Raw genomic sequence first — 24,296 nt, 5'->3', positions numbered from 1 at the left:
AATGTGTAGCTTTGCTTGAGGAGGTAAGTGAAGGGTAGGGAGGTAAGTAAACTGGTTGGATTTTCCCATTTCACCTGCTAGAGTTAGAACACAGCCAAAGCCTGTGCTAAATTGTTCCAGTAGATTATGGAAGAAATGAGCAGAACAGCAAGATGTTTAAATGAAGTGAAACTGAAAACTAGTATTAAACATATTCTTCAAGATCCCTATGAGAGCCTTAAGAGAAGAAAAGGGGAGGAAAATTTCATAGAGTGAGTAGTCAGAGGTTGTAAATTACTCCTTGTGTAAGAATTAAATTTGCCTAAGAGTGAAGACTGGTAGTTATCTAAGGTCAAGGGGCCCATTCTGAATCTGTCTGCTCCTCTATCAAATAAAGATAAAAATCCACTCAGGACTCTAAGGCATGGGGAACTCATTCCACACAAGCACTTCCTGACCTGCAAATAGGTGGTCCTAGAAAGTTTGCGGCTCAGTTTTTGAGAATATGAAACAAATCTCTGGAAAGCCAGGGTGTTATAGACTGTGACTGGGCAGGACCAGCCCTCAATGCCCATTTAAATCCAGAATGTAACTCAACTAGAATTGCAAATGTCCTTCCTGAAATGAAGCAAGAAGGGAAGTGACAATACCCAGAACTCTGCTCAACCCTATCCAGATCAGATCCATAGCCCAGTCCTCATTCCTCAGCTCTAACCTCAACTCTAGCATATTCAGGTTCATGGAAGGAATGGAACCTCCAGTTTCAGGCAGGCTGGAATCCAGTGTTATTAACAGGATTTGGTAGGCTGTTGAGGGTGAACAGTAACTGTTCTGGCCCAGATATGCCTCACCCTGAAAGCAAATGCCTTTTTTGTTTGCTTGTTTTGCCCAGGAATGGGGGATAAAAGGTGGAATAGTTACATTTTTGCTTTGATAGTTTGAAAAATTTCTCAACTTTTTGCAGAATGCCTGCCCATGAGTAATAAGAGGCTATAAACTAACAATAGGGACAATCTAATTGCCTTTTGAAAGACCATCCACATAGGCAAGGCAGACCAGAGAGAACCTTCTTGGAAGAGAAAGTTCTGGCTTTGGTTTTAACTTGCTGGTCAGTATAATACTAAGGGATTGGCTCATAAGAAATCTCCAAAAAACCTGGGTCATGGGGAAATCTTTTCCAAGATAAGAAGTTTTCCTGCTGCTGAACCCTGCTAAGTAGGACTTGAAAAAAAAATATTGTTTAATAATTAGCAGCAGTTTCACCTTCCCTTGGTATTTGTGAGTGAATATGGGGGTTGAGTGGAATGAGGGAAAGAAATTCCAGGGATCCGTGGTAAGCCAGTGCTAAGAGATCTTTAAGCAGGCTGTGTGTGTGCAAAAGCCAACTTCCACTTTGTGAGTGACTGAATAAGAGGGAGGGGTTCATATCCAGGCCCTCCAAAGATGAGACCATGAACTTACCCCACAACTAGTAGTCAAGAAAGTTTCGAATTAGCTTTGACTTAATAATTTTCCCAGAAAGTTTGCCTGGTGAGGAAAGGTTGGGGAACTTAAAATAGGAGTCTGTATCTGATAAACCTATTTTGGTGGATAGCCAGATATTGTGGGGAAGAATGGAAGATGGGAAGATGTGAAAATGGGAAAGGACAGTGAGAGAGGGAGGGGGGAAAAGAAAGTTTAGAGGAAAGGAGAGAGGAAAAAAAAAAAAAAAACAGAGAGAGAGAAAACTCTCCCAGTTTATTTTATTCCCCACATGAATCCACCCACTCTAAGCGTCTGTTGTTGCTTTGTTTATGCAAAGTTGGTGGGGCTGAGACAGAGCGAAAGAGCAGGAAGATCCATACTGAAGAAGGCAAAAATCAAATATATATACACACATGTCGGTTTTTGGTTTTTTTTTTATTTAATTAAACTAAAACACACGAGCGCGCGCGCGCCGGCGCGCACATACACACACTCCTTGAGTCCTGGCAATCCCAGCCTGCAGGCTAACTTTGAAATGAAAACACGCCTTCGTGGGGCGGGGTGGGAGGCCCAGCAGCAGCGGGGAGCGTTGTCGGTGACTGGAGGAGCTCTGGTGAATATCAGGTTCGGATTAGTGACAACTCAGAAGTCGCGCCGGCGGTTGGGGGAGGGAAGTTTGCCAAGGTCTCTGAACTCGATGGAAGAGAGAGCAACTTCCCTTGGCGCCAGGCAGAGCTAGGCGTGCCCAGAGACACCTCTGTCCAGGCCAGAGCGAGCCCTGCCGCGCGGACACCCTGCCCAGAGATTGAGTTTGTCAGCGATCATAAAATGGGAATTGATTATTCCAGCCACCATTGATTAGGGAAGAATGCTTACTGCAGCAGCGGGGAAAAGGTTAAAAGGAAATTGACCTTTTTTCCTAGGTGACATAAAGTCTTTGGGTAAACGAGATATTCACACAGGAGTTTTAAAAGATCATGCTCAATTTTTATTTGTAGCTTGAAAAGTCAACCTGGAGCTGCGGCTTAGGGCAGGGTCGCCGCTCTTCTAGACCAGTGGACCAACAGGAAGAGAATTCTTCGCTGCGGTTGGCCAGGGGCAAGGGTGGGGCATGGGTTATTGTCTTGCACGTGGGATCGCGCTGGAGTCGGCGGGGGTGTGGGGGGGGGGGGCGGGTCCTGGGCCCCTGAGCTTTGTACCTTCTAGCTGACCCGTGTATTCGTGTGTGTACCTGTGTGTGCTTGTGGGAATCCCTCTGGGGGCCTGTGCTTCTCGCCAGCGTCTGGTCTCCTGTTCCGTTCACCCGCCTGCAAAGGGTTGTCGCGGAGAGGCGGACAATTAAAAACCCTTACCCCACCAGAGCCGACCACTTTTCACAGAGTTAAAGTGGTCGGCTTTTTTTTTTTTAAACGAGAGTGCGAGAGATATATTTATGCACATATTTATTCCTCTAATTACAGGAATTAATCCTCTTATGACTGAAAGGTAACGTCGAAGGACGTCCCTTTGATGTGGAAAAGCATCATTTGTGACTCACATTCAGACTGATTAAGGAATAATTGTTGTTAAACGCTTTACAGGAGGAGAGTGTTTAATTGAGGGGCATTCTTAATTTTACGGCTTAGCACAAAATTAAACGTAATTAAAAACTCAGAAATTCCAACTGATTTTCCAATTATTTTTATTGTCTGAACTAATTGTTACACAAGGGTATCACTTCTCCCCAAAGGCAAAATGGGGGGGGGGAGGGGTGGGCACCATACCTTTTCCAAATATTTGCTGAGAGAGGACTCGAGTGATCTCCAGGTACAAGCCCGATAAAGGACTGTCCTCACTCCCCCCCTTCCTCTGTCCCCACAACGCGCCCCTCCCTCCCCCACTGTAATTAAACGTATCAGCCGCTCTTCCCTCTCTCCGAGTTCCTGCAACACCTTGGGATGTGAGAAAGTGATGGCAGTTCTCTTCTGCAGATCATTACAGCAAAACTGGAAGTATCTGTAGAAGACTGATGAATTTTTTGAAGTAACACTTGTCATACATGGCGGGGAGATTTTTTAAAAACCTAAGTAAACACAGATCTCTGGGGGCGCTCCCTCGATGCTTCTGCTTCGAGTGTATGGCAGGGGGAGGTAACACGCAAACGCCGACTAGGGAGATGTTTATAAACCTTCGCAGGAAGACATACAGATGCGCACAGAAAACTTTTTTTGCTTTGCATTTTAGTTTTGAGTAGCAAGTATAGGTATGGAAAAGATTCCCAGACTCTTTTAAGTTTTAAATTTTTAATTTTGGGACTGACTGCATAAAGCCAAGTTATCTTTGTATATGTAGCTTCTCTTAATATCCAAATAGATCTATCTAAATACATTAAAGGGATGGTTTTTTAAAATGCTTAAGTGTTAAAGAAACGAAAATACATCCTTACAGCTCATCCAGAAGTGACCCTGTCTTCCTATCAGATTTTCAAGGGAATTGGGGGGAAGGGGGGGGGGGCGTTGCGACACACAGACAGCATGCAAATCTATAAATTTCAATTCGTCTAGAGGGAGAATGTGTGAGGGGTGGAATGTTTGTTTCAATAAGTGTCTTTAATTTTTCTGTGGGTTTTTTTTTTTCTGGATAGTGACATCAGTGAATTTAAGCTTTTCTATCTGTCTTTTCCATCGACCACCCCCTCACCATAAAAGAAATGATTACCTCTGATCTGACGTGCCAGGTGAAAATGGGTAGAATTAAAACTGTCAATTCTGCTTCCAACTCGATGGAGTTCAAAAGCTTTTCCAGGTAAAAACGTGCTGATCATTTATATGTATTATTTCTCTTTTCATGGCTTTTAAGTAAAAAGAAAAGGTAGTTGTATTTCCAATTTATTTCCTGGAAGATTTCTATCCTCCAGATAATTTGACGAAGGACCCTTTCCCGGTGGAGATCTTCTGCCCGGTAGAGCCAGGCTTGCATGAGCGCAGCCGAGGAGGTAGAGTGAAGTCCGGTTTTTACTTTTTTCTACCTAGTGGTTCATTCGGAGCAGAGAAGAGGGTGCTAAAACCAGGGGCTTTTCAAGTGCTTCAGTACTATTTCGGAGAAAAGGTTGGGGTAGACAGAGTGGGGGAGAAAAGAGGAAGGTAGATGGTCCCTTTGAAAGTTAGAAATTATGAAAAAGATAGGTAATCCGATGTGGAAAATTGACTACAAGAGGCAGTGTACACTTTAACTTAGGCAAAGACTGCTGATTCCTTTGAAGAAACTGACACGGATTTTCCAGAGATGGGAGCAGAGAGAGAGACAGGGTGGGGGTGGGGGATCTTAGGGTGGCCATTTTATGTAAATGAGTAAATTCGAAATGTAGTACAAATCCGGTATAGTAAAACTGACAGTTCTGACAGTATTGACAACATAAATATATGTTTGAACACTGCACTTTCAGACACTTAACCGATGAAGCAATAAAAAAATTCGACTACAATATTTCAAATAATCGACATTGATGTTTTGATACATCATTTTTATACTTCAAATCGATCTATCACTCTGAGGCTGGTCAATTTTAAGTAAAAATGGGCTGTAGTTATTTGCACTTGGCTAATGATGACCTAATAACAGTCTTCAATTAATTACACCTGAATTGTGCTTTCTTCCCACCGTGTTGAAGGTGGTAGGGGACAATTTGGGGGAAACAGAACCTATATTTGTGTCATCCTGTCCCCTCCTTTCTATTCTATTTTTGCAATTGTGGGGGGGGGGGGGGGAGATTTCAGGTACTGGGAAGAGGTTTTGATGATCACAGACACTGCAGCCTTAAGTCCCTTAAGTAGCCACTGCCTAGGTTTGTGTATGGGATATGGTTCTCCTTTTACTTTGCCAGGACAAGAGTAAATTTTGGAAAATACAATCATAAAGTTGAGTGAGCCCTACGTTCCCCCTCAGCCACATCCTTTCCTCTATTTCAAGGACTAAAAGGAAGAGATTTGCTTAAGGGAGACTTGGAGGGTTCACCCTTCTGAGAAAGAGAGAGAGAGAGAGAATATAAGGATTGAATATGAGAATTTTAAGCGAGTGTGGATGGAGCCTGGTGCCAATCTAAATCCAAGCTGAATCACTTTTTCAGCCCCCATCCCCTCTGACTTCTCCCCACACATCGTTGAAGGTTTACAAGCTGTTTAAAAAAACAAAACAAAACAAAACAAAAAAACCCACGAATAAGAAATATCTGTTTGAGAAAGGAACGAGGATGCTAATGGGTGCTTCATCCCCACGAGTGCGTTCCTCCCGGTCTCTCACTATTGGGTCTCCTTTGCTCTGTGGGTTTTCCAGTGAGCTTTCCTATTACCACTTACCCTTCCCATCTCTCCCCAGACTTGGGGAAAGGGGAGGGGGATAAAACTAGGAAGTTTAAAGACAAAACAAAACAGGAACTGATCCAGAATCCAGAATACCAACTCAAGCAGTCCATTTTGATGTATGGATAGGACGGGAGGCACAGGGGAGACGGCTCGCGTCCCCCATCCGGCTCCCTTCCGAAGTCCAGGAGACGCGCTGTGCTGTTTCCACGCCGGTGAAACCCCGACCCTTCCTCAAACTCTCCGATATTCGGCCTTCTGACTTAAAACTTAGCCGGGCTCCACTAGCCCGGGATTTCGGTATCCGGTTTGTTTCCTTCAAACTTACAAACGCAGTTATAAACCCCTCCAAACCACTGTCAGCTGAGATGCTGGGCCTTAAACAACATGTTAAGCAACATTAAGATGCTAATCAGCTCAAACTGACCCACGTTGGGCAAGCGTGAGCGCCCAGGAAGAGCTCTGTCTCCGGAGTCGCGGGTCGTCAGCCTCTGGCCGGGTTTTTCCGAGCTGTTTGCGAGGGACACGGTGGCGGGAGCTGGAAAGAGACGGCTGGAAGAGAGAAAGGGGATGGACAGGATCGAGATAGCGAGATAGCGGGCGAGGCCAGAGAAAGAGAAGGAAAGAGAAAGAGAGGAAGGAAGGAAGCGCCGGAAAAAAGCGAGCGAGAGCAAGCGCATATCGCGTTTGGAGCCCCGCCAGATAGCGCTAGAGGGCTATTTATTGAAATCCTTTCCTTCTGCGAGACGTTGAAGCAGCTAAAATTGAAGTAAGAAATAGGGGACGGCGCAAGGAAAGAAAGTAGAACGATTCCACCCAATCCTATATTAAAAATATAACCTACTAGGTGTGTTATTAATTGGAGGTGGGTGGGCTCTAGGGAAGAAAGCCGAAGTGGGGAAAGAAAAAAAACACAAATAACCAAAACGTCCCCTTCCCTGTTTACCCCAACAAGGAAGAAAGCGTAGCAAAGTTCATAGGTAAGGGAGCGAGTGGAATTCTTTAGTCTAAGTTTCAGAGCTGCTGGTTACATTGCTGGGAAGGTCAAGAACAGTTTGTAAGGATGAGCTAAGGTTTATAGAGAAAAGATCTTTAAAAAGTAATAATTGGCTGTAGGGGGTGGGCGGGAAAGGAGATACAACACGTTATTGTAAATGCCACATAAAAAATATACATTAAAAATGCCAACTGCCATCTGGCAGCTCTGCATGGGAAAAGAGCCCCTCCCTCTTTGTCCCAGCAATGGTGGGCTCAGGACTGTTTCTGCAGGGCCCCAATCAAACTCCTTGAATAACAATTTAGAAATACTCTAGAAAGCTTGGGGGAGTGAGCTAGACTACAAAAATTCACTGAGGTGTTCAAAGCTCAAAAAGCAGTGCTGTAAATGGGACACTCTTGATAGCAGCAGAATCCAGAGAGAGAAAGGGAGGGGAAAAAGAAATAAAATGTTTTTCATCCCCTTTATTTACTCATTTCAGTAGTGTAAGAAAGAAAACTTCTTTCAAAAGATACTTTAAAGTTTTTATTTGTATTTTCTCCTAAAATTCCTGGCATCTTACTCATGCATTTTTCTTTTAACTAAAGGATCTTTTTTAAAAATCAAAGCAATAATTCATATCTGTCTTTTAATCAGTAAACAGAACCTCTACAAATAAAAAATAACCTTACAGAGTCAATAAATAAATAAATACCTTACTTAATCCAAAATACTCCAACTCAACACTACCTAAGTTACAAACAAGATTAAGGTTGGATTTATTTGCTCCTATGGTAAGGCATCAGTTGTTTCAACTGATGTTAAGAAGACACAAAGGATTTAAACCCAGCAATTTTAATACACAGATTAACACTCCAGACTTTACAGTGCTGAGGAATTTGGAGTTATCTGTGCTGAGGATCTATAGAACTTTCAAAAAAAAAAAAAAAGGTGAAATGAAACAGGCACACATACTATTTAAGGAGCCCGGACAAATTCACCTAAAATAGAGACTAGGTTCATAAATGCGCGTTTGAAATTAAAAACTCTCCATAAAGCCAATGACCTCTAAATCAAGGAACTACAGTGGGATTCAATTATTATTTTAATATCTTAAGTTTTACCAATAACTATTCCATGTTAGGATAAAAAAGCAAAAGAAAAATAGGAAAGATGCAGTTCTCAGAAGTCTTGGGGATTCTTCAGTATGAAAGAGGTGATTAAAAACAGACTCTTAAATTTGAGAGGCCCTATTCCCCCTCCCATTCACCCCCACCCGCTCAGATCCCCTCCCTTTCACCTCTTCTGTAATGCAGTGTCCCCACCCCCCACTCCAGAGCTAAGTAGCCGATTTGGGATTCTGAAGGAATAGGTTTCAGCATCCATATTTGTTCTGGGGCACTTGTAAAATGCGATTTGTAGAGGGTCTTTAGCCCTCTGATTGTCTTTGAATTGTTTTTACTGAAACAGATCTTTTGCAGTTAATGAGTCCCCACGCAGCTGGACAGCTCCTTTCGGACACTGAGAGCTCTAACCCCAAAATGACCCCAATTTGACACCGCACGATGAAATTTTACCGCCTGTTAAAACCATTTCCAGCCTGGGCAGAAGGAGCTGACTGTTGATGGAGGTGTGTGCCGCCTCCCGTGACCCCCATCTTTCACCTCTCTCCCCGGTCTGCCCCACCTACTTTCCCTTCACCCCAAATGTGGAAGCGTAGATGAATCTCACAGCCTGGGTGGGGGCGCCGAAGCTGGGAACCGAGCAATAGCAACGTCCCATCAGGCTAGAAATCAGCAAGTGTGGCACCCCACTGCTTTGAAATATCTTCTGCCGGACAGCAAAATTGAGGATGGGAAGGACCAGAAAGTTCTTAAATGCTGGAGGCACAATTTTCAGCTCTTATTATTAAAACACCAGCAAGTTGCTGATTAAAAATAATAGTCTTTCGAACTGGTCAGATTGACCAAGAACCTGTATCCGGAATCGCCTCCAACTTGCTCTTGTGTGTAATCCACTGCGCTCGGATTGCTTTTTTACACAAATAGTTTCACAAATGATGTGCATCTGGGTGAGTAAAAACTCTTTAACAGCATGAAATTCGGGGTTCTCCCCTTTGGCAACTGGTCAACATTAAAACCATGGAGATTTTCCTCCAGAAAGGCTGTACTTTCAACACTCACACTTAACTAAGTCTTTGGAGTGAAAGGTTTTTCTTTGATAATATCTTTAAAATTTCCTGTTTCTCTCTCTCTCCTACACCTACCCAAACTATGCGTGTTTTTTGTTTTAATGTAAGGAATAAAAAGGAAAATATGCTACAGATTATTAAAGAGAAAGGAAGAAGGGAATTCACATTAAATCGCCCACAATATGAAAATACGTAGAGTTTAAACTTTTCTTCTTTTGTAAAACCAAGATTATCAATGGGCAATCAACCCATTATTAGCTTAACAACTGTTTGAAAATAGAGAAATCGTCAATCAGTGTGAATTGTTTTTTACGCTACTGCAGTGAAGAAACAATTTTCTCTTAATGCTAGTGAGGTTTCTCTAAGTGAAGACTGTAGAGATGCTAACTCACTTCACATTGTCACTTGGGAGAAAACGGGGTAATAAAAGCAGCAGAAAGTACCAATGTTGAATTTTTTAACTCTTTAGTTATTAATAAGTTTGGTGTGAAGTTGAGCTTTGCAAAAGAAAGCATTTTTCAAGGATGTTTAGGAATTTCTTTTAAAAAGAAAAGTAATTGGCACTAACTTAACAGGACATTCAAAACAACGATTATCCTTTTGGCGACAATAAACACCCAATACTGAAAAGAAGAACAAAAGAGTATAAACTTCTCGGTGGCCCGCTGCACCAGGTATTTGGATCCATCGAGATCAAGGTCTCTCTGCAAAGTCGAAAGCGCTCCCCAGCGAAACCGGATTGTTTGTTTTTTCCCCCTCTCATCCTTTCCGCCCCGGCTAAACTGAATTCGCCTAAGTACCTCATGAAATAAAAGAAGAAGAAGAAAAAATGCTGGAGACCAATTTTTCTCTTCTTTTTGCGTCTTCTTTTCTTTTTTACTCACCTTTTCTTATATGTCGACGAGCAACTCAGGTCCAAGCAAGAAGGATGCTTTTAATCTTGGAATTCTTCTAGGAAAAAAAATGAGGAGGTAGAGGAGGGAGGGCCCTTTCTGCAACATTTGTGTGTTATACCCTTTGGCTCTGGCAGGCTTGAAGCCTGAAAACTAGTCTCCCTCCCGACGCTCGCCGCCGGCAGCGCGGCTCCCTGGCGCTTCTCCCTGCCCCTCCGCACTTTCTTTATATGTGAGGGCCGATTTCCCGCAGACATCACTGTTATGATGGCTCATTTAATCAAACTGTTTAATTGCTCTGGTAATCACTATCATCATCACAGGTGCTCAATCATTCATCATTTTTGGAGGGCTTTATTGACCTCCGCAGCTCATTCCCCAGCCCTATTAAAACGGGGCCAAAATTCTGACTCCGCTTGAAGTCTCTGCAGACTGCGGTCTAAGCTTAGTTTGTGATGCCGGAAAGCTTCCAATGAAGCAGAGAAAATAGGAAAGGGACCACCCAAAAATGCCACCCCACTTTTCCCTCGCCAATTTCTCTTTCTTCTCTCTCCCTCTCTCTGAGAAAGACAAGCAGGCAGACACAGACACACACACACACACAAACCCCTTCTCCCCGTATCGGGAAAGTCCGGTCAAAGCCACGCGCGTAAGACAAGCTACTTCCTACTTTCCAGCATGAATTCAAAGTTGGGGAGGGAGGCAGCTGTTGAGGAATAGTCTGTTTTCCATTCTCTGGGCAGGGGACCATGAACCTGGACGAGAGGGAAGTGGGGGAAGGCACTTCTGGGAGCGCCTGGCCCGCACTCCGAGGGTCTGGGGGCGACAAGGGCGGCTACGCGGCGCGCGCGGAGTGACCGTGGCTCCGCCCCCGACTCGGGGCTCGGCTTGATTGACGCACGGCTGCGGGGAAACCAGCCGCACGGAGGTAAGGCCGGGTGCAGCTCCAGCCAGGGATTGGTAGAGCGACGGGCCAGAACTAATTCTCACACAAATGGTGTGGGGTAGTTACCTTCCTTCCTCCACTCTCCTTTTGCATTTTGGAAAAGTTCTTTCGGAGTCAGCCCCATCTTCCCGAACGCGCGAAATCGCCCGGGTGTAATTAACAGAGTCAATAGCAGGCGTTACCGCTGCGCCCCGGTCGCCGCGACCACAACAAAGCTGAACCGGGAGCGCCGGGCGGTCGTCCTCATTTGGCATCCTCCCCCACCCTTCTCTCCCCCTTGCTTCCAAGCTGTAAATGAAATCCACCTTTGGAGACACACACCAGTCTCACACACACGCATACACACGCCCACAGCCTTAGCGACAGCCGACATCAGACACCCGAACAACTCTCCACTCCCTTCCTCCCCACTCTGCCGCGGCCCCCAAAGATTCTCCGGGGTGGCCCTTATCGGCACAGCCTGAAGGGAGTGCGCTTAAGAGTTACGCTGGCCTCTTCTTGTCCTGGGGGAAAAAATGAGCATTGACAAGGGTCCTAGAACTGCACAGGGAAGAAAGTTCCACATTACAAACAAACAAACAAACAAAATCTAGCCTGGCGACAGTAAGGTCTGAAGAGGCTGCCGACCTCGGGTGTTAGCAGGAAGCCTTCAGGGCGCTGTAATCAGCAGGCGGTGGAGTGGGGGACCGCGGAATTAAAAGGAACAAAAGCGAGAGCGCCATGCCAAAAGTCCCCGAAGCGACCCAGTTAGGCAGAAGCCCAGCGTGATGGGAAAATGAAGTAGAAGTTAAGTTTCGGGAAAAAAAAATTTAAAGATTGGAAGCTGTACCGTACTTTCCCTGCGGTTTTCTGCAGTTTTCCTCTGTGCTCTCCCTGTCTTCTTCATTCTCTCTTTCTCTCCCTCTCTCCCTCTCTCTCCGCGGGCGCGCGCGCGCACACACACACACACGCACACTCCTCTTCCTCCCCCCAGCCCCCTCCCCCGCAGTCCCCGTGGAGTAGCAGGCTCGCTGATTTGCTCGGGTCCGCTCGGCTCCTGCCTCCCCTCCCCCCCCCCCGCCCCCCGCACCCCCCCGGCCCGGGCAGTCGGATCGCACTCGTTGCATATCAGAAGCTCCGCGCGGCGCGCTCCTCCTCGCTCCCGCTCCCCACTCCCGGGATGTGTCTCCGCCGTACGACGGGCTATGGCCACCACGACTTCCGGGTTCCGTCATTTCGTTCTCCCGCCGCCGACCCTCGCCGCCAAACTGAGGCTCTTCTATAAGCCAGGCAGCAGCCAACCTGCCAACACCTACTGACACTCACTCATCTCCCAGAGAGAGAGAAAGAGAGCGCGAGAGAGCGAGCGCGAGAGAGCGAGCGCGAGTGAGAGCGAGCGAGCGAGAGAGGGAGAGACAAAATACCTACCAGGAAAGGGGGGGAGGAAGTCCAATTTTTGCAAACTATTCCTTTTTTTTCCTCGATTTTTACCCCCTGCTTTCTTTGAACAATACTTTAAAGAGAGAGGAGCTTATTATAGATCCGCGGGGCAAAGCCAAAAAGGGGGGGGAGGGGGGAGGAAAAAATTCAAGAAGCAGAAACCCCTCACGGAGTTTTACTGGAAGAAAAAAAAAAACGGGTCTGAAAGATTCCTCCTCTTCATCATCATCAACCATCATTCATTCACTACCTTGACATTCCGGGCTTTGATTGACAGCTGGAGTGGCAAAAAGCCATGAAACACGACAGTTCGGTTACATGTGGGCTGCTGACGGGCCGCTCGTAACCTTCAGTTCGGGGGCTTGACAAATTTTTTTTTCTTCTTTTTCTTCTTTTCTTTTTTTTTTTTTTCAACTGAAGGGAAGAAAAGAGAAAGAGGGGGAAAGGAGGACCGAAGAGCAGGAGGAGGGGAGGGGGGAGGAGGAGGAGGTGGAGGAGGAGGAGGAAGATCAGGAGGAGGAGGAAGAAGAGAAAAAAAGAGATAAAGAAGAAATATCACAGGAAAAAAAAAACCTCATCGTTGTCTTGCCTGGGCTTTTTTTTTCCCCCCCTAAAAATAACATATTGGAAAATTGGGAGAAGTCTCCTTGGTTTGGAAAAAAAAAAGGAATCTTCAGCCTAGATCACTTTCTTTTCCGGACTGGGATATTAAATATACGACACATCCAGGAGTTTATTGGAGCGCAGACTGATGGCGCAAAGGGTAGGTTTAAATCTCCAACACTTACCTAGATATAAATCCTCTCCTAAGAGGGGCCTGTCCCGATGCCTCCTCTCCCTTCAACGCTACTGCTGCTGCTCGCTGCTTGACTTGATGATGGCGGCCAGTATTTAAAAAAATAGCAGCAAAATTATTCATCGGCTTCTTTCCCCCCCGTGCCTCTGCGTGTGTGCGAGTGTGTGTGCGTGCGTGTGTGCGTGTCTGGGCGCGTGTGTTTCAGCGCTGTGCGAGCAGGCGGACGGCGAGTGCGTGTGAGTGGTGTGTGTGTGTGCAATTGTTACACGCTTTCGCCTCGCTCCAGCTTTTACCCCGGCAGCGCGATTCCCCCGGTTCTCCTGCTGCCGCCGCTGCCGCTGCTGCGCCGCTGCCGCCGCTGCTCCCGCGGCTCAGGGCGGGCACCGGCTGCGTAGGAGCCGCCGCCGCCGGAGCCGCTGCTGGGGCCGCGTTGCCGCAGCCGCTGCGCCGCCGCCTAGACTAGCCTGGGCTGCTTGTTTTGTCTCTGAAATTGACAAGGACGCAGGGAATCCGCTGCTAAATAATGTTTCTGGTAACTTTCACGATATTCCTCCCCCACCCTCCGCTCCCTGCCCCCCGGGAGGCACTGGCCCCAGTCTTTCCTTGTCCTCGGCGTTCTCGTCTTGATTATTAGTGTTTTTCTTCTCTTTATTTTGTTTCATTTCGCCTTTTGATTTATTGGATCCTCTGGAGGCGGCGAAGGGGGGTTAGGGGTGGGATCCGGGGCTTCCTCCTCACGCTAACTCCAGTTCTCCGTCGGTTGGCTCGCCACGGTTCTGCAGCCTCCCGCCCGAGCCGGGCCTCCCGGTCCCCCGCGGTCCCCCTCGGTCCCCGGCCTAACCTCCCCCCTCTCCCCTTTTCTAGGCTGTTCTTGGCTCATGCTTTTACATTTTACAATTTAAAAGCATTTTTCCTCCACAACTTTATACTCTGTTGTTTTGACCGGTTTGGTTTCTGTGTGTTCAACTCGTGCTCGGTACTTTCCTCCTTTCTGACTTTGCTTTTATTTTTTATGTTCCCTTCTCCTTCCTCCTCCCTTTTCCTCGCACCCTATTTTCTCGCTCGCTCGCTCGCTCTCTCGCTCTCTCGCTCTCTCGCTCTCTCGCTCTCTCGCTCGCTCTCTCTCCCCCTCTCCTCCCCCCCTTCTCTCTCTCTGTCTCTCTCTCTCTCTCATCTCTGACTCTTTCCCACTTCTTTCCCCATTCTCCCTCTCTCGGCTTTTATCTCTCGTCTCCCTTCTGCTCCCTCGGCCCTCTCACCTCCTGCCCACCCCCTTCCCTCCTGCCGGGTTCTGACAGTACGATGAGCTGCCCCATTACGGCGGGATGGACGGAGTAGGGGTGCCGGCTTCCATGTACGGAGACCCTCACGCGCCGCGGCCGATCCCGCCGGTTCACCACCTGAACCACGGGCCGCCGCTCCACGCCACGCAGCACTACGGCGCGCACGCCCCGCACCCTAATGTCATGCCGGCCAGCATGGGATCCGCTGTCAACGACGCCTTGAAGCGGGACAAGGACGCGATCTATGGGTAAACCGACCTCCCCGGACCCAAGTTCCTGTGTGTGAGAGTGAGTGTGAGTGGGTATCTGTCTCTTTGGACTAAAGGTGTGGACGACTAAGTGGCGAGTTATTTCTGTTTGAGGCGAGAACCACTTGCCTCAGGAAAGGCTAGTGAAGGGGGTGGGCGAGCTTCTCTGCTTGCTGAGTGCAAGTCCCCGGAAGATTTGGCCTCCTCCACCCCCACGGCCCCGTCACTCGGGACCCCAGAGTGACTGAGTCCTCAGAATCCTGCCAGGGCCTTCTCCCCAAGGACAAGATTCCTGGCCGAAGGGCGCAGAGCTGGTCCTCCCAGGCCCCCTAACAGGCCTTGGCGAAGGAGAAAGTTTCCTGCCGATGCGGAGCGACTTTGGTTTTTGTGTGTGGGTTTTTTGTTTTGTTTTGTTTTCCTCTCCCTCTCTTCTGTTTCCTACCGAGGGTCTGGGAGTCACTAAATGCAGCTTGAGCTGGGATCAGGGCTCCTCTGTCGGCCAGGAAGTCCTAATCACCCACTCTTTAATTCTCTGTAAATAAAGGGGGCAGAACTTGAAGTGCAGCGGGGTGGAAGGGACTGCTGCTTGCAAAAAGCCGCTCTTGGAGGGAGAAAAAGACAGGGATTGGAAATATTTTATTTTCTAAGAGAACTCTGGGAGGGGTGGGGGTGGACGATGGCAAACGTATCCCGCTTGGGCTCTCCGGGTTGAGGGTAGGTGAGGAAGGCGGTGGGATGTTGAGGGGAGGGGACAGTCGGTAAACATCAACTGAGCCCGAAGCCAGAGGCCGCAAGCATCCCAGAGTGTAGCTAAACCGCTCAGAGGAACACAAAGGGCTTATGCGCACGCACACTTCCAAGTTTTAACACAGGATTTATTTATTTTTTTGTCTATTGCAACCATGGGAGAAATGTGGTCTTCGGAAGGCCGCTCTTCAGCCTTTAGCATTCTTATTATTTTGGCCCCCACACTCGGACTTTACTAGGTGTAAAGCAAACAAGTTTATAAGGCAGGGGGGTGGAAAGGTTAGAAGAGCACTTTCTCGGACTTAGGAAATATCACTCCGGGTGTGTATGTAGGTGAAGCCTTTGGCCTCTTCTGAAATGTCCATTAAAAAGCGGAGTTAAAACGGTTTTTTATTTCACAAAGTTTTCTTTGCCGAGGGGGTGAAAGCTGGGTTGCTGGAGTTGGTTCGGCGGCCTCTGTAGTGTTGGGAGCGGGTCTGGATCAACCCTGAGCTTCTTGTATGTTTCCTTGCCTCCCTACTGAGGCCGTTTCACTTGGCGGGCTAAAGTGGCCAGAGCTTCTCTGACCAGACCTGGGGGACTTCTGGGCTGAAGGAAAAGGCCAGGACTTTTTTCCTTTCTGTTTCTGGCCCAAGCTCGGCTGGCTGAGAAAGGGTTGCAAAGTATGCTGCGTGCCTGTTGTATTAAAGAAGGAATCCAAACCCTCCAAACTTGTTGATTACAATTCTTGCTCCTTCCCCTCTGCACCTTGTCTCCGTGTGTGTGTCTCTGCGCGGCGCTGCCCGTTAGGCACCCGTTGTTTCCTCTGTTAGCGCTGGTCTTTGAGAAGTGCGAGCTGGCGACCTGCACTCCCCGGGAACCCGGAGTGGCCGGCGGAGACGTCTGCTCCTCCGACTCCTTCAACGAGGACATCGCGGTCTTCGCCAAGCAGGTCCAGCCTTCTTGACCCACTCCCCCTCCAGCGCCCCTCACTCCCCCTCCCCTTTCCTCAGAGCTTCCCGTGAAAGCGGAGGAAAAGGCAGGGACACCCGATCTGTTCCTCTGGCCCTGTCGGCTGCGCCTCCTCCCCATCCCCGAGCCTGGAGGCGAATTGGAAGCGAAGATAAATGTGGGTGTTTGTTTTCCCCCCAAGCCAGGAATACAGGGACTCGACCCTCGAATTAAAGTTGACCTGCTCCTAATCTGGGGCTTGGCCTTTTTCTCCCCTGCCTGCAGCTATTTAAACAAGAATTGGGGCGAGGGGCTGTGCGGGACGGGAGTGCCGGGAAGGAAGGAAGCTGGGCGCCTCTAGGCTGGGCACGAGGTGGGGGAGGCAGAGAGCCACAGCCTCTCGGACTACAAGATAAGGGTACTCGCGGCCCAGAGACGGCCCGAGTTCCCTCTACAGCTTATCGGTCCCCGGTGCCCCTTAATCGGGCCAGCACCAGTACCAGAAGGCCCTGATTGCTTTTCAGTCGGTCCCACTGGTGTAAGGCACGACTTTGTTTCATGTGTTTTACCTAAGCCCCTTCCTCTTCTCCACCCGGTCCCTGGAACGTCCCCACTCTCACACTCCAGCTGAGAAAGTGACAGGGTTTTGCTTCTTTTAAATGGGGTGGTAATTCAAGCTGACTTTGCTTCTTACAGGTTCGTGCTGAAAAACCACTTTTTTCCTCAAATCCAGAGCTGGACAATTTGGTAAGCTCACTGTTTCTTGCTTTTCTCCTGCCTCGACTCCCTCCCTTGCCCAGAAGCACCCACTTTCTCCTGGAGCTCCGGGGTGTTGGAGGAGAGCCCACCTCAGGAGTTCAAGGGCAATAGAGAGGAAGGGAACAACTTAGAGCCCGGGGATGGGAGGTGATGATCGAGGGGCGAGGGGCGGGATGGAAGTCAGGGGGAGTGAAGCCCAGGGAGGCAGAAACCAGGCACGGACGCGGCGGCGCCAGGAGCGCAGGAACCGAGGACGGTTCCCGGGTCTGGGCCCTGGGAGTGAAGCTGCAAGAACCGAGTTATTTCCTCTGCTTGCTGGGGCCAGGGGCCGAGCCGCTCGGGCTGCAACCCGAAGGAAGTAACCGCTGCCGCAACCGCTGGTGCGGCGCAGGGCGGGCTGGTGGAGAGGGGGGCGTAGGGGGTGGTGGTGGTGGTGGTGGTGAGGGGCAGGCCAGCGCAGGCCACTTTTAGGTGCGATTCTTTTGCTAATTTGCACGATTTCAATATTAAAAGTACTTAAATCCTCTTTCAAAGGCCCTGCCTCACCATTCATCTGAAGTATTTCCTTCTTTAGTAAGGACGGATTTCGCTGGGTGTGCTGTTCTAAAAAGACTTCTCTCTCCAGTAAAGCCACTTTTTTTTTTTTTAATTTGGCCTGAGGTCGGAGGAGGGGACGGTTAAAGAGCACCAAGGCAGAGAAAGAAGGCTTGGCCTTAGGAAAGCAGTTCGTACAAAATAGCTCTGAATATGAGGGAAAAAGAAATTAAATGCTGAGGCTCAGGTTGAGTCAGATTCCAACCCCGTGGCCAATGAGGCAGAGATGATCAGTAATTACTTGTTTTTTCTATTTCTTGATGTGTGGGTTTTGCCTTGCCACCTGCTCAATGCTTCTCCCCAGCCCAGTTCCCTCAGAGGCCACTGCGGACCTCCCAGTTACAGAGCCTAACTCCACACTACACTTCTCTTTCAGATGATTCAAGCAATACAAGTACTAAGGTTTCACCTTTTGGAGTTAGAAAAGGTAAGCAGGAAATGACACTCTCCACCTTGATTTAGCCACTTCTCCCTCACCCAAGTTAACTTGGGATGCTTTTAAAGAGCCTCCACTTTGAGGAATTGAGTACCTGGAGATTTTTAGCCACATATAGCCACGTCCTTCCTCAACCCAGTGGCTCAGAGGAAGGGTGAATTAGGACAGCCCTAGAAACTCCTTTTAAAGTAGCCTTCCTTCCCAAACCTTCTCCCCCTGCCCCTCCTCACCTCCCCACCCCCCAGCCGTTCAGGATTATTTTGAATTGCAGCAAACCATTTGTGTTACTGGACACTCAGCTTGCTTGTGTCTCTATTAGTTCAGCTCACCCTTGGCCTAGAGTTCGTATTAGGTGCAGGCAGAGGGAATCATCATCTCAGGGTTGTCTTTACATAGCTCTGCTGCTCAATCACTTTCCCATGGAAACATACAAAACTCCTAGCTTATTGAATCGCAAATGCTGTTGCTGTCCCTCGTTCCACAGTTTGAATGTTTTGATGTTATCATCAGATTGGATCTCCCCCCAGACTCCCAGGCTGAACCCAGTTATTTCCAGTCTTGTTGCTTTTTCTTTCTTTATTGTAACTTGTTGCTCAGGGAAGTCTCTGGAGAATAATATCTGCTGCAACAATTGCTCTATTGTTTCCTCGTCTTAACTATTACACCCCTTAATTAGTGTTAGTTTTGAAGACATCACACTGTTGCTCTTTCCAAACTTAACCTTGTAACCTGATATTTTTCCCCCTTAAAAACAAAAATCAATAACAACAATGCAAGTTAAACCCTCTTCCATACCCGCTTCTAGGTCCATGAACTATGTGATAACTTCTGCCACCGGTATATTAGCTGTTTGAAAGGGAAAATGCCCATCGACCTTGTAATTGATGAAAGAGACGGCAGTTCCAAATCAGACCACGAAGAACTTTCAGGCTCGTCCACAAATCTCGCTGACCATGTAAGTCTGCGAGCCTTTGGCATTCTTTTAAGGCTACCAGGCAAAGCGTTGTTATTATTTTGTAAGCTTATAATATGTAGTTCCACTGACTTAGTTTTCCTTTTCCTTTTAAATGATTTGGTCTTCTCTCTCTTGCTTGCTCTTTCTTCCCTCCCTTTCTTACTTCTCCCATACTATCTTCATCTCCTCTGTTACCCCTTCTTGATCTCTTCCTTAATTATATCAAGAGCCAAAAAACCCAGAGAGGTGATGGTGTGTTTTATACTCTTAATGAGTGAAGGTTCCTAGATTTGATTATTACCTGGGTGTTAGCAAATTGTTTGATATGGTGACCACTGCCTTTTCTGCTTTCTTAACTCTGTAGTCAGTGCAGCACGGATAGAAAGAGGTAAGACAAGTCCTAGCTGGACAAGACGAGAGAGTAAGAAAGAGGATTGAAAGAAAGAGAATTGGGGAGTAAGGTTGATTTTGCAGTCCCTCGCAGAGATGACAATCCTGAGAATTATTGGCAACCTCGCATTGCATTAGAAATGAAAGGAATGAACACATGACAATTCTCAGGGATTTTGCTCTATAGATACTTATTGTCAGAATATGGACCTATTGCCAAGTGCCTGAAGCATCTTCATAGTAAAAGACAGTAACCTTGATGAACTAATTATTAACAATGTATTACAATAAGCTGAAGGGAATTGTGATTGGGTAACCATAGGTTAGAGGTTGAATTTTAACACTTTAACAGTTGGTGAACAAGGACAGAAGGTATAGTAAGGAGCAACTGTATATGTCAGGCCAGGAAGGAGATTTTCTATTCTCTCTGTTTTTAATCCTATTTTGGAACCGATCTAGTGAGCCTGATGCTGTAAAAGAAAAAAAAAAGAAAAAAAAGGAAAGAAAGAAAGAAAAGCATATGTAGTGAGACTGAAAATTTGAAAAAGAAGCAGAGAGAAGAAAGATTGCAGCTGGTAGGAAAAGCAAGAGTGGTGAGGTTAAAGAGTGGGTGTTAACAGCAGTTTATTTATAGGAACTCGAGCCTCGGGTGGGAGATAGGGTGTCAATAGATTACATTCAATTGAACTCACAAGTGATACAGGCTATAGTCTAATAACTTTGTGGCTGAAATATTAATTTAATATCCAGTATGGAGTTAAACAGGCATTGAAGCTAGCACACACACCTGGGTGTTCAGAGGAATGAATTGTGATACAGGGAGAATGAACCTTCTATGAGGATTTCCTCTCCCCTCACCAAAAGTTTTAAAAATATGCAGTGATAGAATCTAATAATTAACTTTTGTGCTGTATGTAAAGTCAGCCTAAGGGGAAAAAAAGTGTTTTGTTGGTTTTTTTAAAAAAGAAAGGAAAGCCGTCAGTCCAGGCTGTCCAATTCTGAGACAAAATAAATACTGTGGTGTTGAAAGCCCTTGTGCCTATCTTCACCCTTGTCTTTTTCTATCACAGTGGGGGAAACTTCGGGAAGCTCTTTTGTATGTTGAATGTATTAAGTAAAATCAAAAGGGTGCAGCAGCTATGGAAAGTTTATTTGCTGATTTCAACAATACCATGTGTGGTTGTGGTCCATGAGGCATGACAGTACTTCAGAAAACTTGTTTTAGTTGCTATCTATTTGTTTACGTTCCTCGCTTCCTATTTCTAAATTCATATACGTTTGCATTATTGGGGGGAATGTGAAAGGGAGGATGGGAAGGGATCATGGTTTGTAGAATGAGAGGTGCAGAGTTCTTTGCAACAAAAAGCTTTTCTCATGACATTTCTAGGGATTCCAACTATTCGGTTCTCTAGAATGGTTTCTTGACAACTGTTTTTCATGTGGATGTATGGAACTAGAGCATGCTGATGTTTACATAGAAGAGATAAGATAAATGAGGCTGTTTAGAGTATCGTCTGATAGACAATGCCAATTTAAGGAACTATTGTAATATTTGAATATACACTCAAGAAGAAAGTTGTGCCGAAAAGGTTAGTGCTTTAATAATTTAACAGTCATCATTTTTTGGATAAAAGAGTCAACTGTAGCATTTCTTGCTCCCCTTTCTGGCCCCTAGTCAAGTAAATATGACAACTGATTTATTTTGAACCCATGAGGGCTTGCTACCTCACTGGGCGTCATAATTTAAAGCCTTTTATTTCCTAGAGATCTGAACTATAACATTTTTACTTTAGCCCCCTGCTATTTGTTTTGAAAGGAAGCAATAATTTGTTCCACCAGCACACCAAGTGGGAAATGGAGAGGTTTGTCACAGACTTGTATTTTTTTGCAGGAAGTCAGAGAAAACCTTGGAGAGTTTTCACCATTTTCAACACTTTTATACCATAGTTGTATTGATCCTACTAGTTTCTAGGCCTCCCCTGCAAAGCACATGTACTTCAGCCTCTCCTTTAAACTTGCTTCCCCCAATGCCCCCACCACAAAAAAATAAAAATATCACAGAACCACTACCTGAAAAGTAGTATGAGGGGGATATATTCAGCATGTAAATGTGTCCAGTTTGAATCTCCAGGTTTATTTTTTTCATTTGCTTTGATATGCATATTTAATACATCGCCCCAGGCTGGCTCTCATTTGGTGAACACTGGCGCAGGGGTGATGATGAGCCACTTCAGAAGGGCCCAGACAGCGTGTTGTTTTCTCTGTTTTATCTGTTGGCCCACTATTCTGATCTACTGAGCTTCCTCATGGTTTTATTTGCACATGAAATGCTGAGAGCATTTCAACTTATTGGCTATGAATAATGACAGCTAAAAAAGAAGTGTAGTTTAATTTGTGTGTGCCAAGGTTTCTCTTGTGGAGGTGACAGTTTGTGACAGCTGTTTGACACCCCCAAAACATATACACCTCTACCCTTATTAAGTGGTATCAAGCTACATTATGGCTACATTGTGTGTGTGTGAGTGGTGGGAGTGTGTGTGTATTTAAGGAGGGAGCGGAAAGGAGAGAGAAGGAAAGCAAGAGAAACAGGAGAGAATTAAGTGTGTAATTCTATGCAGTGGAAAGCAGAGAGAAGCGCCAGGAATGAAGTATTAGGTACCAACATAGCTTTTGATTTTCTAGTTAAATAATTTGAAAATAGAAATGAGTCAAAGTAATTTACAGATACCTGGAAAGCAAGTGTTATTGGCAGACTTTTAAGAATGAATTTTATATACTGAGTATTACTTAATAAATCAGGCTGTTATGCTAATAGCACATTCCATAATTTTATATGAGTAATTTGATGTAAATAGATGAATTAAAAGAAGACAATCAGTATAGTCTCATTTTCCATAACTTCTGTTCAATGGAGATGTTATGTTTGTTAATTTATGATTAACCCTTACATGATGGGTATAGTGATAGGAAGTTTGGATATTAAATCGAAAATTAAAATGGCAACATTTCCTACTATTCTATTGTGTCAACTAAATATACTTCAAAAGGAATGCTTTCATTTTAACTATTATAATGTATTTTATCGTATACTTTTATGGTAACAAAATGGTAATAATTATAGGTAGGAAATGACCATTATAGTATTCTTTGGAATAGTTGAGGAGAAAAAATATGATGGTGAAAAGAAATAGTGCTGTCTTTCTGGCAGCAGTTCATGTTAAGTTTCTAAGACATTCAAATTTATCATGTTTAAAATAAACAAGTCAAGAAATCAATTTCTTAAAAAAAAAAGTTTCAACCCGAATACTGTTGTGCACTAGTTATAAATTTTCCTTTAGTCTGTACTATTTCTGAATTCTAGGCAATATCTACATTGTCTGTTTCACATACTTTCAAATCAATTCTTTAGATCAAATGAAAACAAATTAAATAGATATTTATTTTTACATATAAAGTTATTAAGATATCTTTAGTTCCTGTTAGGGAATGAAGTGTATTTGTTTGAAATACAATCTCTGAATTAAGCTCCATTTACTTGAAACACATATAGTTGTATTGTTATTCCAAGTTAATTTCCATAAGGAGCTACATTTTATTTTCTTTGGAAGAATTAGCATTAAGGAAGAAAATACAATTATTTTATTAACAATTAATGACATGTGCCTTAAAATTAACTGGCTCTAATAGCACTACTAATAAAAGAAAAGTTATTTTAATTTCTATATTGAAAGCTGTAATTTAGAGGAAGATATGCCAGTGTTTTCTTTTGAATTTCTGAATATATCATGTTTGTTTATGTCTTTAGTTTGTTTGGTTTTTTTTAATGGCTTAGCCAAGAGAGGAGAATACCCAAAACTTTGGTCCTGATGGGACTACAGACAAGTGCCTGTAGATAAATTCTGCCACTACCTGAAAAATTAGAGGTGAGTGGGCAGCTGAAAGAGAAATAGGTATAAGTGGTTGGTCTATCCAGGGGGAAATAAAGGGATTTGATAATAATATTAATAAAAAGAATGACATTTTATCAGATAGTTTCTTGTGTTCTAGTGTAAGATTACACCTTATGAAAAATGAAGTATTTTCCAAGACCTCTGGGGACCAGGAAAAGTTCTACCTGTGAGCTCCATCCACCAATTTAAGGAAATACTGCTGGGGACATAGGTTTTCTCTTGTTGTTCTGCAGTTTCTGGTCATTGATTGCTTTTCTGTCAGTTTCCCCTCAAGAATAATTATACTGTTCAAATTATTTTGGTTGTGCTATTGGAGTGTGTTTCCAGTTTAACTGTGATGTGATGAAGTTAAAAGTGCACTCCACAATCACGGACACGCATCATCATGGTAAAAACTTGATATTTTTAAATTCATTATCTTCTTATTTTCAGCCTGAATATTCTGTGGGATAGCTTGACACAATTCAAAGTTATAGGACACATTTTATAATGTGAAATGATGCCAATAGTACAGGGAATTTATCTTCTATAAAAATCTATAAAAATTGTAATGGACAAATCATTCCTTGAGAGTGGCTTGCATAATAATTCCCAAAGCTTAACCTTAATAGAGGGGTGGAAGTGGGGAAATGAGAGAAAGACCCCAGCTCTATTTACATTTTTAAAGAGTTGAGTCTATGTTCTGAAAGTATACACAGTTCTCCCGAGTTCTTATGTCAACTTTAGGTAATAAAGTTGAAATTCCAACTTTTTTCAAGCTGTATAATTAACATTTTTAACTTTTCTAGAATTGAATATTCCAGGATAGGAGTCTTCATCTTATTTTAAAAAATAATTTTGCTTAATGATAATTAGGTGTTAAAATATCATAAAGTCATAGAAAACGATAACTTAATACTCATTATGTGTACTGATACAAGTATTTCTTGTCTTTGTTTTTTAAGTATCTCAAGTCAAGTTAGTTTTGCTTTCTCCATTGCTGATTAAAATCTTTCTCTGTATA

General features: G+C 45.1%; 1 protein-coding gene across 11 annotated transcripts in view; it reads left to right on the top strand.

The window, feature by feature from the left end:
• The first annotated feature begins 11,713 nt into the window (after positions 1 to 11,713).
• MEIS2 (Meis homeobox 2) overlaps positions 11,714 to 24,296 on the top strand; it is a 215,728-nt gene continuing 203,145 nt past the window's right edge. The window contains exons 1-6 of one of the 11 annotated variants that reach the window (XM_071214097.1): positions 11,714 to 12,968; positions 14,300 to 14,532; positions 16,069 to 16,210; positions 16,906 to 16,956; positions 17,939 to 17,989; positions 18,804 to 18,953. In XM_071214097.1, the coding sequence (XP_071070198.1) occupies positions 12,957 to 12,968; positions 14,300 to 14,532; positions 16,069 to 16,210; positions 16,906 to 16,956; positions 17,939 to 17,989; positions 18,804 to 18,953 (639 nt within the window). In that variant the 5' untranslated portion in view covers positions 11,714 to 12,956. Of the gene's footprint in view, positions 13,534 to 13,595; positions 14,533 to 16,068; positions 16,211 to 16,905; positions 16,957 to 17,938; positions 17,990 to 18,803; positions 18,954 to 24,296 lie in introns of those variants that run through there. The other 10 variants (XM_058293877.2, XM_058293876.1, XM_058293874.2 and 7 more) reach the window with 10 other exon arrangements.

This window comes from Dasypus novemcinctus, chromosome 3, assembly GCF_030445035.2.
Source record: "Dasypus novemcinctus isolate mDasNov1 chromosome 3, mDasNov1.1.hap2, whole genome shotgun sequence".
Classification (NCBI taxonomy): domain Eukaryota; kingdom Metazoa; phylum Chordata; class Mammalia; order Cingulata; family Dasypodidae; genus Dasypus; species Dasypus novemcinctus.
The sequence above is the reverse complement of the archived record's forward strand: the minus strand, read 5'-3'. Positions and strand labels throughout refer to the sequence as shown.